Genomic DNA, 15736 nt, shown 5'->3' with positions numbered 1-15736 from the left:
GTTACATGCGCGTTGCCGACCTTTTAAAAACCTGTACACTCCTTTTTTGAAGAACCCCATACTGTAGACCCTCAGGAAAACCTCGGAAGGGAGTTCATTCCACAGCCGGAGCGTCCGCGGGAGGAAATTCCTCTTAAACCGCACAGTACGCGACCATTTTCATTATGTTGCACCAACAACCTGCATGTGCATATGAGATCAGATATTTACAGGTGTATTTTCTAGGTCAATATGAAACAACCATAGTCAGTCAGTCTAGGTGAAATAATTGGAACGGACCGAGAGGGCGCGCGCCGGCGCCGCTGGGGGTCTTGGCGCAGTTGGACACACTTTTAGCTCCAGGGAGTTGCACTTGCATTTTGAGCTGCCAAGAACGCCGTTTCGGGGACGGCACCGGCAACCGGCCACGCCGCGCCGGGCCGAAGAGCAGTTTAGGCCCACCATTTCTGAAGAAAAATGCTTAATATTAATTATAAGTTAATACATAACCAGGATCAAATAACCCGACTCACTTTAATCACAAATTTACTGGCAGTGAGCATTAAATGTAAAATACGTGTCGAGTCATTAGGTCAAAAGGATGATTAAATGAAAAGATAAGGTTCCAGCACAGAACAAGGGAAATTAAATTTTGTAGTATCATCTAAAACTGTTCCTTAACTTAGCACTTGTTAATTAGTGCAGGTTGTTTGTATTATAAGATTTAAACATAGTTGTGAATTTAAAAAAAAATGTTGTTTGTAGTGTTTTAAATCGTAAGTATAATTAATTTTGTATCCAGCAGAAACATCTGCGAACGATACATCGAATATTTCCACCATATACGAGCCTAAGGGAGGCCCTAGCGATATCTACCGTAAGAATGTTATACGTCTTAAACGGCTACCGAAAGTCCAAGTCCAAGTACCTATTAGAAATTCACCAGTAACTGAACAGAATGCATAAATGCTGTCGTGAAGCCGAGGAATAGTACTTTCTAATATCCCAACTTTTTATCGCGTTATTATAACAAATAGTTAGCTTATTTTCTTACAATGTAAAGTTTCTGTATAAAAAATAATAATTCAACTTGTTCGGTCAGCAGCAGAAGTTTATAAGCGGGCCAGGTATTCAAAATAATCTTGACGCGACTTTATTGTTAAGAGAATAAGAGCATGTCAAAGTAATTTTGAACACCTCGCCCGCTTAGTAACTTCTGCTGCTGACCGTTCCAACTTATTGTTTTTTAAAGCCGTTTTCCAACCCAAGAATATAACTTCATGTTAACATACTACCTATCTATCTTAATGCCAAAGAATGATAATCACAATAATATTATATAGATAGGCCATTTGTCTCTGTTCCAAATCCCCTGTTTGTTGTCAATGTTATAATATAACAATTTTTCCTGAAAGTTAGCTCAACAAATGAGGATAAGATGGGATCCACTAATAACGCCTTCAAATTTCCTAACGTCATGTTTACGCAGCAAAATGTCTCACGAAAGCTCAATGCTTAAGGATTAACGAAAATGGAGCAACAAAGACGACAACATAACGCCAGATTCTAGTAAGTACTTACAAATATTGTCAATCACCATTAAAGCTGCGAAATTTGACATTAGCTAGCCATACACGCACGGATTTGCCCGTCGGATCTGCCTGAAAGATGTATCTGGCGGACACATCCGTCAATGTGTGGCGAGAAATAGACACAGATGGGCAGCGGACGGGCATCCGGCGGACAAATGTGTGTCTATTTCTCGCCACACATTGACGGATGTGTCCGCCAGACAGATCTTTCAGGCAGATCCGACAGGCAAATCCGTGCGTGTATGGCTAGCTAATGTTGTAGATGGATTTTCACAATTTTCTTTTTTTGCATACGAAAACTGTCACCCATCTGCTATTTATTATTTCAAGGCGTAAAATTGGACAAATCCGTTCTGTTTTAGGTGATGCCTGCCTAGATAACTTATGCATCCTAACGTCTAATAAGGATTGAAACGTTGATGAATAAACTGTGAAATATCTGGGTTTTGCTCGGAAAACATATAAAAACTTAAAAATGCGCGTTTTCCCAGAGATAAGACCTAGCTAGATGGATTTTCGCCCCCGAAAACCCCCATATAGCAATTTCCATCGAAATCGTTAGAGCCGTATCCGAGATGCCCGAAATATATAAATATACATACATATAAAAGAATTGATTGAATTGATTGATTTTTGATTGATTGATTGATTTGAAGATGATATGAAACTAACGCAAGTGAATGATGAGATGACGGGTGACAGAGAGGTATGGAAGACAAAGACATGCTGCGCCGACCCCAAGTGAATGGGACAAGGGCAAGCGAATGATGATGATATATAAAAGAATTGCTCGTTTAAAGGTATAAGATAGAAGTAGAAGTTAAGACGTACCTATAGAAATTTATGTATTTTTATTTTTATCGTTAGTTGAACATATTTGTTTTAAAATGGTACCAAGGAACAATGTAGTTGTACTTTATTTATTAGGATGTTTTCAGATCACTCAACCGCACATAATTATTCTACTACTTACCTACATTGTCACGTCTATTTTCCGATACTGAGGCCGATTCTAATTTAACAATTAGTATTAGTATTGATTTTGTCACGATACGACCCTCATACGGCTCGCGGGTGCATCTCAAGCACGTGCGAGCGACGAGATCAAAATCTTAAACTACACGGGTTTTTCTATTTCAACTCCCATTATTATTTACATATATTCCCTACTTCGCCCCCTCTCCCCTAATTGGTCCTTCGTTTTACTCGCTTAGGCTTATACATATGTGTAAAACTTATTGTCTTAGATAATGAACGAGAATAACCTGACATTGGAACGCCCTCGCAGACGCTGGACCGATGACAGGAGCGGGCCTCGGTGGGCTTGAGACACAGCAAGCCGCCGAGTACCTGTCAGAAACAAATACAGTGTTATTGCTAGCAGACAAAACCAGACATCTATAGATTCGCCTTGTCAATGGATCGGGTAATGATTCAGCGATATAATTTTCCTTATCGTTTATTTTGTTATTTTATATGGGTTTGTTTATTTGTGGTTATATATTATTTATACAGTTAGGCTCACGGTAATTCAGTACCTACAATTTTCCATTTCCAAACAACTAGTTGAAGTTATTGTTGGAGCTCTCGGATTATTGGATTTATATGGGAAATAAAAGCTTCATATAAAAAAAACTACATATGAAATGCAACAGCTGCAGAGAAAAGTTACCCCACGTCCATACCAATTTACAGAACTTTGTATGCAGGGGGGGTGCCTTTTCTCTGCTGTACCTAGGTATATTTATACAAGTTGCCCTGGAGATTTCTATTACATTAGCTAGATTTCTACTTAGCTACAACTAGCACCTATTGGTACAGTAGATTATACTAATCAATTGGCAAATAAAAATGACTGGAAGGCAAGTATCTAGGAAAACATTATTTAGCTCAAAGTGTTTGCCTTGGCCGGCCGTTACCGTCCGAATTGGACGGTAACGGCGTCCATCAAGTTCGATTAGCAGCTCTTAAAGACTTAAATGGATACGATGAATGTAGTAGAAATTAGGACGTTTTGCCACCAGAGGTGTACTGAACCCCTAGTATAAATTTTATTCGATAGCGTGACGTGACGATGCGTTTGCGTTAAGTCTCATTTTGGCTTGGATTTGAACAGCGCGCCAAGCGGGACGTTTTGGAAACTCAAAATCCCATACAAAATGACACTTAACGCAACGTTGAAATTTACACTAGGGGTCAGTTCAGTCACTGCCTAGAAATCTTCACAGAGCGTTTTTTTGTTGTCACTTTACCTACGTCACTACATAGTATAAAACAAAGTCGCTTCCTGCTGTCTGTCTGTCCCTATGTATGTCTGTGTCCCTGTCTTTAAAACTACGCAACGGATTTGATGCGTTTTTTTAATAGATAGTTATTCAAGAGGAAGGTTTTTATGTATAATTTGTAAAGGTTTTGTGTAAATTAGTTGAACTACCCGTGCGAAGCCGGGGCGGGTCGCTAGTCACAAAGGTCGCTAGTATAATAAAGGCAACTAACGCTCGGACGCTGCATATACACAATGCAGCAAATTATCACAATCACGATGACGATTACAAATTGATCTTGAATCAGATTTAAAATGATCAGTTCAAACTTCCTGGTCCAGCGTTAGGACCAGCAATAAATAGGGGTTCTACAGTTTTGTTCTTTTGTACTAAATGTCGCAACACATTCGTGAAATATATTGTCTGCGTATGTCAGGCCTTGGACTATTGTGGCGGTCATTGGTGGGATCTATGATAGGTATACTTAAATTACAAAACAAAAATCCTTATTTTCTATCGCAATAAAAACATTAAAGGACAACACGGGCTAGCTCAAGCTTTACCATTGCTTTTATTTTTTAAATCTACGTCATTCGCGTTGATTCTATCTTCTAATCCAGCGGTTCTAAAACTTATTTTGGTGACGGAACCCTTTTGGAACCCGAAATGTTTAACGGAGCCCCAAATAAAATAAAAAAAACGTTCGTCACTGTGGACCAGATAATACCTACAGAAAAGCTGGTTTTTAGGGTTCCGTACCCAAAGGGTAAAAACGGGACCTTATTAGTAAGACTCCACTGTCTGTCTGTCTGTCCGTCTGCCACCAGGCTGTATCTCATGAACCGCAATAGCTAGACAGTTGAAATTTTCACAGATGATGTATTTCTGTTGCCGCTATAACAAATACTAAAACCAGAATAAAATAAATATTCAAGTGGGGCTCCCATACAACAAACGTGCTTTTTTTGCCGTTCGCACTTGGCCGGTTTTGTTCTTATTATTACAAGTATTCTCGCGGAGCCCCAACAGAGGCTTTGCGCAGTACACTTTGCCAATGGCAGAATCTAATCAAAAGGTACCCGCTTCGTTCATTAGGGCGAGTGTCCAACAACTCCCCTGGCCTTTTGTCTCCATTTGTGTGCTTTGGATAAAAGCATTTTTGTGTCCCTTCGAAAAAACTTGACATTTAAAATCCTTTTTAGAAAACATTTTTCTAAACTTTTAGAAATACCTAAAATCAAATAGGTTCATTTGGATGTTAAGTTTGAAATTGATATAAAATTACGGTACGGTAGTTAAACTTAATAAGTGAATAACTGTAAACTAATTAATCCAATTATAGTAATTATGTCACTCGTATCCAGAATTAGAAAGAGTAAACTGACGGTTGCGGGCCAGTATTTAATGATATTAGCACGTAATCGTATGAATATTTTGCTTTTATGGTTCAGTGATCTGACTTTTATTACGTGGTTTTAATGTTCATCAATCATGTTTTAACTTATAGACCGCGGGCCAGGAACAGATTTCCATGACCAATCGCCTCCCGGGCGAAAACTCGTATAGTGGTTAACTCCGTTAGTGGGTTGAGGAATCGCTCGGGAGGCGATGACTGACAAAATTTGCGCCTGGCTCGCGGTCTATTAAAACAAATAAATTACACACAAACATGCCTGTAATAAATATTTCTCATAACTACTGGCAGATTAGAAAGATGGATAAATAGAATACATTGGCGCACCTTAGCAAAATATACAACTCAAAGAAAAATATTTGTTAAAGATAGAGGCAGACAAGATATGGTCTTATCGCTAAGGATCTCGATCTCTTCCAGACAACTTTTGGGTAGCGGACACAAAGCACTGAATCAAAAAGTCATTAAGTACCTACCTTATTCTGGATACCTATTACTGAAGAAATTACAGTCCGTTAACTTTGAGAATGACCTTCGGATTTTAGAAAGATACATCGGGTATCGGCGGTAACACGCGAACGTGATACGGCTGTTCAGCTTTCTTATTAACTCACAAAAAGTTTTTAACTTACCGCAAAAAGTTAAGGATATTACCTCTTATCTCATTTCATTTCATTTCATTTCATTTATTCGTTGCAACCATGGTATTACAGATGTTCTTAAAATAAAGTGAGTACAATCATGGACCCTACTAGGGCGTAGCAACATTTTATGTCTACTTATTTCTAATGTAGTCTTTTAAAATAAATCTATAAACAATAATAACAAATAGAATAGATAATTAAAATCAAATATTTATAGTATTACAATAATTAAAATCATACATTGTCAATGTAAAATAAGCCCTAATTTAATGACATTATCTATGCTTAATATTCGGTTGATGCATGGAGACTATATAAAGGAGCCAAATCTCTATGTATGAAAAGTGTCCATCAAAAAACAGTAATTAGGCGGCGCCACCATACACCGAAATACTACCAAAAACAACCTACGTAATTTGGTCGGGTAATTTATTGCCTTATGTCCCAGAGCCTAACTAGCGCCACCGGAGAGATTAGGAACTATTATTTAAAGCTAAAGCGATCACTTTTGCAACAATTCTGCCTTAAGAGATTGGCATCCTTTCTATACCATCCATAGGTTGATGACTATATTGCGATTTGACTTTTTGTCATAATCTAAATAAAATAGAATCAGAATTTGAAATTCGTCCGGAGGTAATTTGAAAAGGTAAAGTAAAGGTAATTATAAGGTTTGTAAAAACTGGATATGTAAATATTAAAATATATTATATGCATGTTAGTAATAATCAAGTAGGTATAGCAACTTAGTTGTAAGTAATACATATTTCTACGCCGATAGAGGCAGAATATGCCGCACTTATTGTAATTTGACCATCTTTGTACCATATTCTATGAAATAAACATTTGTATTTGTATTTGTATTTAAAACAGAACGTCACACCGTCATTTACTAATTCTGGCGAAAATTATATAAAGTTGTTAATACCAGTCACATATTTCAATTCACATGGTAAAATTATACAATTTTTCAAACTCGGGAGATCTTTGAATCTTTTACGGAAATCATATACCATCCTCCAGATTACATCGTAATCAAAACTATCCAGATTTAACACAATAGTACATCTCGATGCTAGTGCGGAAAGTATGTCATTACTTCACGAGTACCGAGATATCTTGCCAGGCAAGACTCGGGACGATTGAAGAATGACATTTCCGCACGTGTATCGAACGACATTTTTAATACAGTTGCGAAAAAATAAGAAAAGCAACAAGTAAGGAATGGAATTCGAAACTTTTTTATTATTAATTCTGTGACATCATTGACATTGACATTATGAAGAGGTGTTTTTCTAGCTTTTATTCGACTAGAATAGATTTTTATTGAACCCACTTCAATGAAAGTTTTTTTTAAATGCATGTTCTATAAGACAGAAACAATTGTAAATATTAAAACATTATACTATTATTACCTAAATATCATTATTTACGATTATTTGTGTATCTTATATTTATAAAAACAATATCGAATGTTGCCTTTTGAAACTTAAAACATTCTTGCAGTAGAAAATACGCCTTTTCTTTGACAGGCGTTCCGTTCCATTTAGACAACTTATTAAGAACTGTTTTTCAACATTAAAAAACAAACGTGTAAGAGGTAAGTAATAAAATATGAAATATGCATATTTTTCGTATTCTTACATTATCACTAGGTTTTTATGTTGATTACGACGTTTAAAGGAAACTAATATTAACACTCATCAATAAGTAGTCATGAATTGGAACAAGTAAAAATTTTAAAAAATTGGAAAAGTTAAAAGCACTAGTTCGCGAAAACCAACTTTCCGCACGCTAAACAGCCACGAAAAGTAGCACTTTTTGAGCAACTGTATTAAAATAGTACATTTCGATGCTAGTGCGGAAAGTATGTCATTACCCACGAGTACCGAGATATCTTGCCACGAGCCGTAGGCGAGTGGCAAGACTCGGGACGAGTGAAGAATGACATTTCCTCACGTGTATCGAACGAGGTTTTTAATACAGTTGCGAAAAAATAATAAAAACAACAAGTAAGGAATATAAACTTTGGAAACTTAAAACACCTCTAAGTAGGTAGTAAAAGTAAGAAAAAACGCCTCTTCTTTGACAGGCGTTTCGGCAGCTATTCCGTTCCATTCAGACAACTTATTAAGAATGGTTTTTCAATATTCAATATTAAAAAATAATCGTGTTATAATGATGATGAGGTAAGTAATTAAATTATAAAATATGTATATTTTCGTATTCTTACATTAACAGTAGGTTTTTATGTTGATTACGACGTTTAAAGGAAACTAATATTAACACTCATCAATAAGTAGTCATGAATTGGAACAAGTATAAATTTAAAAAAATTGGAAAAGTAAAAAGCACTAGTTCGCGAAAACTAACTTTCCGCACGCTAAACAGCTACGTAAAGTAGCACTTTTTGAGCAACTGTATTAAAAAGTCCTTTATCGGTCTCTTTTTCTTTGGCGTTTCAATGGGCATGGATGGAGGCTTTTGGTCGGCCTCGCTCAATATTTTTGTTAATGTATTTTTTGAAATTCCTGTTAATTCTATCACCCGGTCTTGAATTTTATTTAAATATTTACAATTATACTTTTCTTAAGTTTCCGCTTCTTCACCCGTCACCCGTTGACCACGAGCGCTGTAAAGGGTTCGAAACGTCGGGATGTATTATAAATTCAATATACGCGATATAATCCGTTTTCATAGTTTTATTTCATGAGTAACTATCGCGGTAACCGAAGACAATATTATTTCCGCTTCTTCTCAAAAATATTTATATCTTTATTATATATGATTTTTCGTGATTGACCATTCACAGAAATACCCTTTTTGAGATGAGTCCCCATTAAATTAATTGCCGAAAAATATGAAATTAAATACTTACTTACTAGTTATGGTGGTATTAACTATACATATAGTTTATCAGTAAGACACTGTCATTTCTATTACGCGATTACGTCCGATTTTACCCGAAAAACGAATGTCATTCTGAGAGTTAACGGACTGTAATTTAATTTGAAACAAGACCTACAAACTAAGACGGCTGAAATGGTCAGTAGTATATTTAAAGAGCCTTGTTTGTTCTATTGGTACCAGGGTGCGTAGACAAGTTGCCAATCGTTTACGCTCCGTAGCGTAGCGAAGTTATCTCTCTCTATCACTCTTCCATATTAGTGTGACAGAGACATTTGCGTTTGGTTCGCTACGGAGCGTTAACGATTGGCATCTTGTCTATGCACCCTGGGCAGAACCTCAATATTTGTTGGCGATTTTTACAGTAGATAATTTTACTATATTATATAGCACTAGTGTATTTACCCAATCTTGAAATCACCGCTGGGTCATCTGTCAATAATATACAATTCACATATTGACAGGATCGAAAGCTAGAACTAAAAATATGTGATCGCGACGCACTGCTGCCGCGATGCACAATACAAGACGGAGACCTGTTTGAACCCGCGGCGGTAGCGCGCGTTCATGTAGCAGTAGATGATGGGGTTGTAACAGGAGTGGCTTATGACCAGCCAGTGGCTCGCGAACCACACGTACGGCATGCCCGGCCACGCGCCCCATCCCGCGTCGCTCTCGTGCGTCGTTCACAACACCTGTGCCACAATACAAGATGCAGACCTGTTTGAACCCGCGGCGGTAGCGCGCGTTCATGTAACAGTAGATGATGGGGTTGTAGCATGAGTGGCTCATGGCCAGCCAGTGGCTCGCAAACCACACGTACGGCATGCCCGGCCACGTACCCCACTCCAAGTCGCTCTCATGCGTCGTCCATAACACCTGGAAAGAAGTACGAATCAATAATTACGTTTACAAAACTTTTGCTATTTAGAAAATTATGTAAGTTGAGTCTAAAAGAAAACTTTTGGGAACTTACATAATTTCAATAAATAATTTGATTTAATAGTTCTTGTAAAAAATGGATGCTAATGAGATCGTTCAGTCTAAGAAATACCTACATTACAAAGGGAGCAAAGGAAGCAACTTTTAAAATAAAACGAAAAAGTTTAAGTCCGTTGGGAAAAACAACAAGATCGATATTATAAAGTACTAGTTATAAACAATTAACGTTAAATTGGATACCTACGCTTTAAATAGAACTCCCATGTGAACGGCCGGCATAGTGTTTCTCCTGGACAACTTTGATTTTACAATTTGTTAACGATATATTTTCTTCTAATAGATCTTAAATTATTTTAATATGAACATACTCGTAAAAGTTAAATATCAAAGTATAAGACATACAGAAATAATACAAAATACATACAAACACATTTATTTATTTTATTTATTTGGGGCATCAACAGCAATACAAAAATTAATACAAATCATAGTGAACAGAAAATATAGCCAATAACAGATGTCCACAAAAGTACAATTAACATGCAATAACTAAGTGGAAACACAAAAAAAAGAAGGGAGTAAAAAAGCATTCTATACAAACTAGATATGCTCTGCTCTGACATCGAATATACAGGAGGAGGCACCCTGGTGTATGCTGTTTGCCGATGACATTGTTCTTGTCGGAGATAATGCACTTGAGGTCCAGAGCAGGCTGGTAAAATGGCAAGAAAAGCTGGAAAGTGTGGGACTGAAAATAAGCAGAACCAAAACGGAGCACATGTTCTGCGATTTCGGTGGTCTATCCAGTTTTTCCCATATTGCCTTAGATGGTGTATCCCTACCAGTCTGCCCCGACTTCCGGTACCTTGGGTCATTGATCCAGGGCGACGGACGCATAGACCGTGACGTGAAAAATAGAATAAATGCGGGATGGATGAAATGGCGACAGGTCTCTGGAACAACTTGCGATCCACGAATGCCTCTTAAACTTAAGGGGAAAATTTACAGGACGATCGTGAGACCTGTTGTAATGTATGGATCAGAATGCTGGGCGATGAAAGTAACGGATGAAAGAAGAGTGCACGCAGCGGAAATGAGAATGTTGAGATGGATGTGTGGAGTGACGAGAAAGGATCGGATTAAAAATGAGTATATTAGGGGAAGTTTGAAAGTAGCACCAGTAACGGAGAAGATAAGAAGTAGTAGGTTAGCGTGGTATGGGCATGTGATGAGGAGGGATGAATGCCATATAGGCAAAAGAATGTTAGGGATGAATGTTGATGGACGGAGAGCGTATGGTAGACCCAAAAAGCGATGGATGGATTGTGTGAAAGAGGATATGAGAAAGAAAGGAGTGAGTGCTGAGGTGACGAAAGATAGAGGAGAATGGAAGAGAAAAACATGTTGTGCCGACCCCACATAACGTGGGATAAGGGCAGGAAGAAGAAGAAGACAAACTAGATATGGCTTGCATAACATGTGTACGTGTGTGTTTTGATTATAAAAAATCGAACCTAGGGTGCCGCCAGCAGCAGGTTAGGGCCTAAGCTGCCGGTGGTTAGGGCCGCAGAGTGACGAACCAAAGTACTATACGCGCCATGTCCAAGACTACCGCCTTCTTCACCTGAGCCTTGATCCAGCTACCTAACGAGAGTCTCTCTAGGTGTTGATCGAGACTCTTCGCTATGAGACCGTTCGCTGAAATGACTATCGGGACAATTATCGTCGAATCAACATGCTATATGGCGGTTATCTCGTGAGCTAAGTCTAGGAACTTACTTACTAGACTTGTCCTTCTCATGATGGGGATAGTGACGTAGCACGACCCGGCGATCGATCTATCAGCGCTAAAGCACTATGACAGGCTTATCGGCTACAATAGTCCTATCAGTGACCATGGGTTGATCCTAATAGAGTGTGGCACGACCATTGTTGAGAACTGGCGCAGGTGAGTGCTTGTAGTAGGTACGCCACTTTGCGATCCACAAGGCCGTATACTAGGAGAGCAAGTTGCTGGTGAATAATCCTGGCTTCGAAATTATGTCGGTGCAAGTACGGAGATAATTTGCCTTAGTGACAGCGACATGCGCGACAAATGTCAACCGTGCCGTCCTTCAGGATATATTTCCGGTAGTTATTCGTCATGAAAACTTCGTCCACAATTGCACAGGCAAAACCCTCAAGACAGAGATTAATATTATAGAACCTTAAAACGATTCGCACTGCGTTTCGCGCGACATATCTATATCAAAACTGTAATCAGCTTTCAAAATCTAAATCCTAAACTTTTTGGAATAATATGAATCGGAGTATTAAATACTTACAATAAAAACGTTGAGTGGCAACCAGGAAATCGTAAACACAGCGACCACTGTTACCATCATTTTGATCATCTGGAAAGGATAACATAATTAATATAAACGTTTCAAACCTTTTGTTATCAGACTGACTACCGTCTTTGGACGGCTATTGTTCTTCGAATGATAAGTAGACATCTAAATACAATGGAAATCTCAAACTTGATCTGAATTGGATAAACACAAATATCTCTGAAGCAAACCTATCGCAATATTGCTTGCAAGCGGCGGGAGAATTTCGGTGGCTTACCGAGTTATTTGGCACATTTTTAATCTTCCGTCGCTAAATGGGAAACCTGAATATTGTTTTAACATGTCAATCGCATATCACTGGTAGGTGAGGTAGGTAGGCAGCATAGTAGTGGTGAATTAGTATAAGTAGATAAAATTCAACGATTTACATTTTACCCTCGCTTGAACTAATGAAATCGATAAGCTCACTTTAATTGTATGTTTCGTAAATGCCTGTAAATTCGCATATAAATATGTAGTAGGAAGAGTCTTACCAAGCTAAGTTTGTCAATTGCTGCGTCAAACTTAGCGTTGTCCGAGTCTATATACAGGTTGATCAATCCAAATGGGTTAGTAGGGAGAAGTTTTTTTAAATCTTAATTCTTTCATACATAATCTTATACTTTCAGGATCAATTATACAAAGAAGTACTACACGTGATTACATAAAGAATATTGAGCAGGTTCGATTCCCGGTTATGTATGAGAGTTAAAAAAAAAGGTTGAATGTCATTCTTATTAAATCTAAAATCGACGCCATGGTTCCTAAGAACAGATTTCGCTATTTCTCATAGTTTCTGACTTCTACATACTGACCCATTTGGATTGATCAACCTGTATATATTGTTTAATTGACCACTTTTGACTATTAGTTATTTCTCGTAGACCTCACTATCAGCTTTTTGATAAAGTATTCAAAATATGAACTTTGTGTCACATCATAAATGGCCATAAAAACCCACTTGTATTTTGAACACATCGAGTATTGAGAAGAGCTTACCTTGCGCTTGGAGCGCTGCATACGCGTATCGCGCGCGCTCTGCGCCTCGCCGGGCGGGCGGCCGCCCCACACGGCGTGCGCGATGCGCGTGTACGTGCACACGAGCGCGCACAGCGGCAGCGCGAACTGCAGCCCAAGCAGAGCGCACGTGTACTGCGAACTCTGCTCCGCGCTCGCCCAAAGCTCGCCGCAGACGTCACTAAATAAATGTGTAAGTAATTAATATTAACAATTACTAAAGTCGGATCATATTTACTACACTTACCCACGATAAGGGTAGGTTTTAGGAATTATAAAAGCTTATGAGAATCTAAAGTGAAAAGCCAGTGACAAAGTTTTTGGCTGTTGTGTTGGAAACTCTTGTTAAATTTGGTAGTTAAATAGTAAAATTCAAGGAAATATATATAGGTATATTAACCTATGTTTACGGTTTAATTCACGTATTTTTTTGTCACTCGCGCGACATGTTTCCGAGAGCCTAGGTCTCCATTTAGAAGCACTTACAATGTATGAGTAGCGCTGTCACTGACAGTGACATTGTCACAGTGAGCCTAAACTAACCTAACAGTTAGTATGACTCACGACAGTTTAAATTCGATTGCATAGGTATTTTTGGAACAGACCGTTTTACATAGCTTTCTTTGTTACAGAAACAGGTTTGACTATAACACTATACAGTACAGCATTTAACTTACATTTCGCACGCTTCATGCCAAAGCGAAGGACGTTGCAAATTAGACACGATCGGTATAGGGGCAGCGGTAGCTAATGCACCGCACCACACGCCAGCTACTACAAGTTTGGCAGTGGCCTTTCCAAGCCTGGGCTTCAAAGGTCGCATGATAGCCATGTAGCGGTCGATGGAGATAGCGAGCAGCGTGTACGCGGACACGAGCACTGACACGGCCTGCGAGTAGTTCACAACCTTGCACATGACGGCGCCGAAGGGCCAGTAGCGCAAAACTAGCATCGACACGAACGAGAACGGCACACAGAACAGCGTCATTAGAATATCCCCCACCGCTAAATTCACTATAAAGTAGTTCGTCACCGTCTTCATGCGCGGCGACGTTTGTACCACGAAACACACTAGCCCGTTGCCCACGAGGGCAACCACAAACACGGCACTGTACATAAAAAGCACACACATTTGGAAAAGAGACGATCCCATGAAGTCCTCGGCCGTTGTCTCAAACATGCACACCATTCCATGATGTGCGTCAGTGTAGTTGAAGGGCATGGAGGTGTTGGGAGTGTGCGACAAGCTCCCGACGCACTCCGAGTGCTCACACGCGCCTCGAAATTCTGTTTCATTGTGAATCGTCGGCTCGCTAGTATATAGCATTCTTTGAAGACATCAGACGATCACATGTTTTTAAAATCAGCGCTGATGATCAAGGAAATCATCTGAAACAAAAGAAAACTAAATCAACTCACTATTTAACAAGACTAACTATTCGCCTACAATAACGCTATCCTAGTATTGTCGCGGTGTTTTGTTTATAATCGAGTCAAAAATCAAATCAAGAACAAACAAGAAACAAGAGGCATGAACTACTTAAAATAAACTCAATTTCTCATGAAATAAAACTATGAAAACGGATTATATCGCGTATATTGAATTTATAATACATCCCGACGTTTCGAACTCTTTACAGCGTTCGTGGTCACCCGTTGATATTTAGGTATATTTATTTTTATCGTGACCTTCCCGGATCTATCACCAGAAACCTCTTTTCCTCTCTCTTAAGTCTCTTATTTTAAGCTTGCAATAACGTGCACCTAAGATCTAAGTTTAGGTAGGTAACACAAATGAAAAGTTAGGCGGCAACACACGAAAATAATATTCAAGCACAAACCTCTATCTTTGTTTTGAGTTAATGTTAATTAACGAAGCAAAGATTCTTAATTACATTTGGGTACCTGACTTGTTTTGTTATGCAAAGTAAACGTATCTGTCCTTTTCGTCTTTAATTTATAATTTACTGGTCTTTGTAAATAAGACCGTTGTAGTTAGAAGTAAGTATAAGCAACTATAAATTAATATCAAATATAATAGAGATAATGAGACGAGTAGATTTTTTTATTAAGTATAAAACTACATTTCAAAAATATAGTTTAAATAAAAATAAAATAAAGGCGGTAAGTATTTAATTCCAAGATGCCCTTGTTTGAGCTGCTGAGGTGAAAAATCGATTTAAAATAGGTTGACTAGTTAATCCATTATGGGAAGTCAAAAATAATCCAGAATTAAATACTTACCGTCTTTATTTTTATAAATTTAAACTATATTTTTTAAATGTATTTTTATAAAATAAAACTATGAAAACGGATTATATCGCGTATATTGAATTTATAATTCATCCCGACGTTTCGAACTCTTTACAGCGTTCGTGGTCAACGGGTGACCCCCACCCGTCCCCCGTCACCCGTTGACCACGAACGCTGTAAAGAGTTCGAAACGTCGGGATGAATTATAAATTCAATATACGCGATATAATCCGTTTTCATAGTTTTATTTCATGAGTAACTATCGCGGTAACCGAAGACAATATTATGTATTTTTATACTTAATAAAAATCAACACGTCTCACTATCTCTATTGGGTACTTCGCAGCTTAAAAAC

General features: G+C 38.2%; 1 protein-coding gene across 1 annotated transcript; it reads right to left on the bottom strand.

Annotated features, from left to right (window-relative positions):
* Positions 1 to 255: 255 nt before the first annotated feature.
* On the bottom strand, positions 256 to 14522 carry LOC134743397 (RYamide receptor-like). The gene is made up of 6 exons (XM_063676786.1): positions 13806 to 14522; positions 13111 to 13309; positions 12067 to 12135; positions 9521 to 9679; positions 2837 to 2921; positions 256 to 446 (listed from the first exon to the last, which is right to left on the bottom strand). The coding sequence occupies exons 1-6, from the start codon at positions 14453 to 14455 to the stop codon at positions 256 to 258; spliced, it is 1353 nt and encodes a 450-aa protein (XP_063532856.1). The 5' UTR covers positions 14456 to 14522.
* Positions 14523 to 15736: the final 1214 nt, after the last annotated feature.

This window comes from Cydia strobilella, chromosome 8 (assembly GCF_947568885.1).
Source record: "Cydia strobilella chromosome 8, ilCydStro3.1, whole genome shotgun sequence".
Taxonomy (NCBI): Eukaryota; Metazoa; Arthropoda; class Insecta; order Lepidoptera; family Tortricidae; genus Cydia; species Cydia strobilella.
This window is presented reverse-complemented; position numbering and strand designations above follow the sequence as displayed.

Bases quoted from the DNA above. Each gene is read 5' to 3' on its own strand.
- LOC134743397 (XM_063676786.1), bottom strand. From the start codon at position 14,455: ATGCTATATACTAGCGAGCCGACGATTCACAATGAAACAGAATTTCGA. The intron at 12,136-13,110 runs GTAAGCTCTTCT...TATCCTTTCCAG, and splicing joins TGCAGCGCTCCAAGCGCAAG to ATGATCAAAATGATGGTAAC. The intron at 9,680-12,066 runs GTAAGTATTTAA...ACTTCTTTCCAG, and splicing joins TGCCACTCAACGTTTTTATT to GTGTTATGGACGACGCATGA.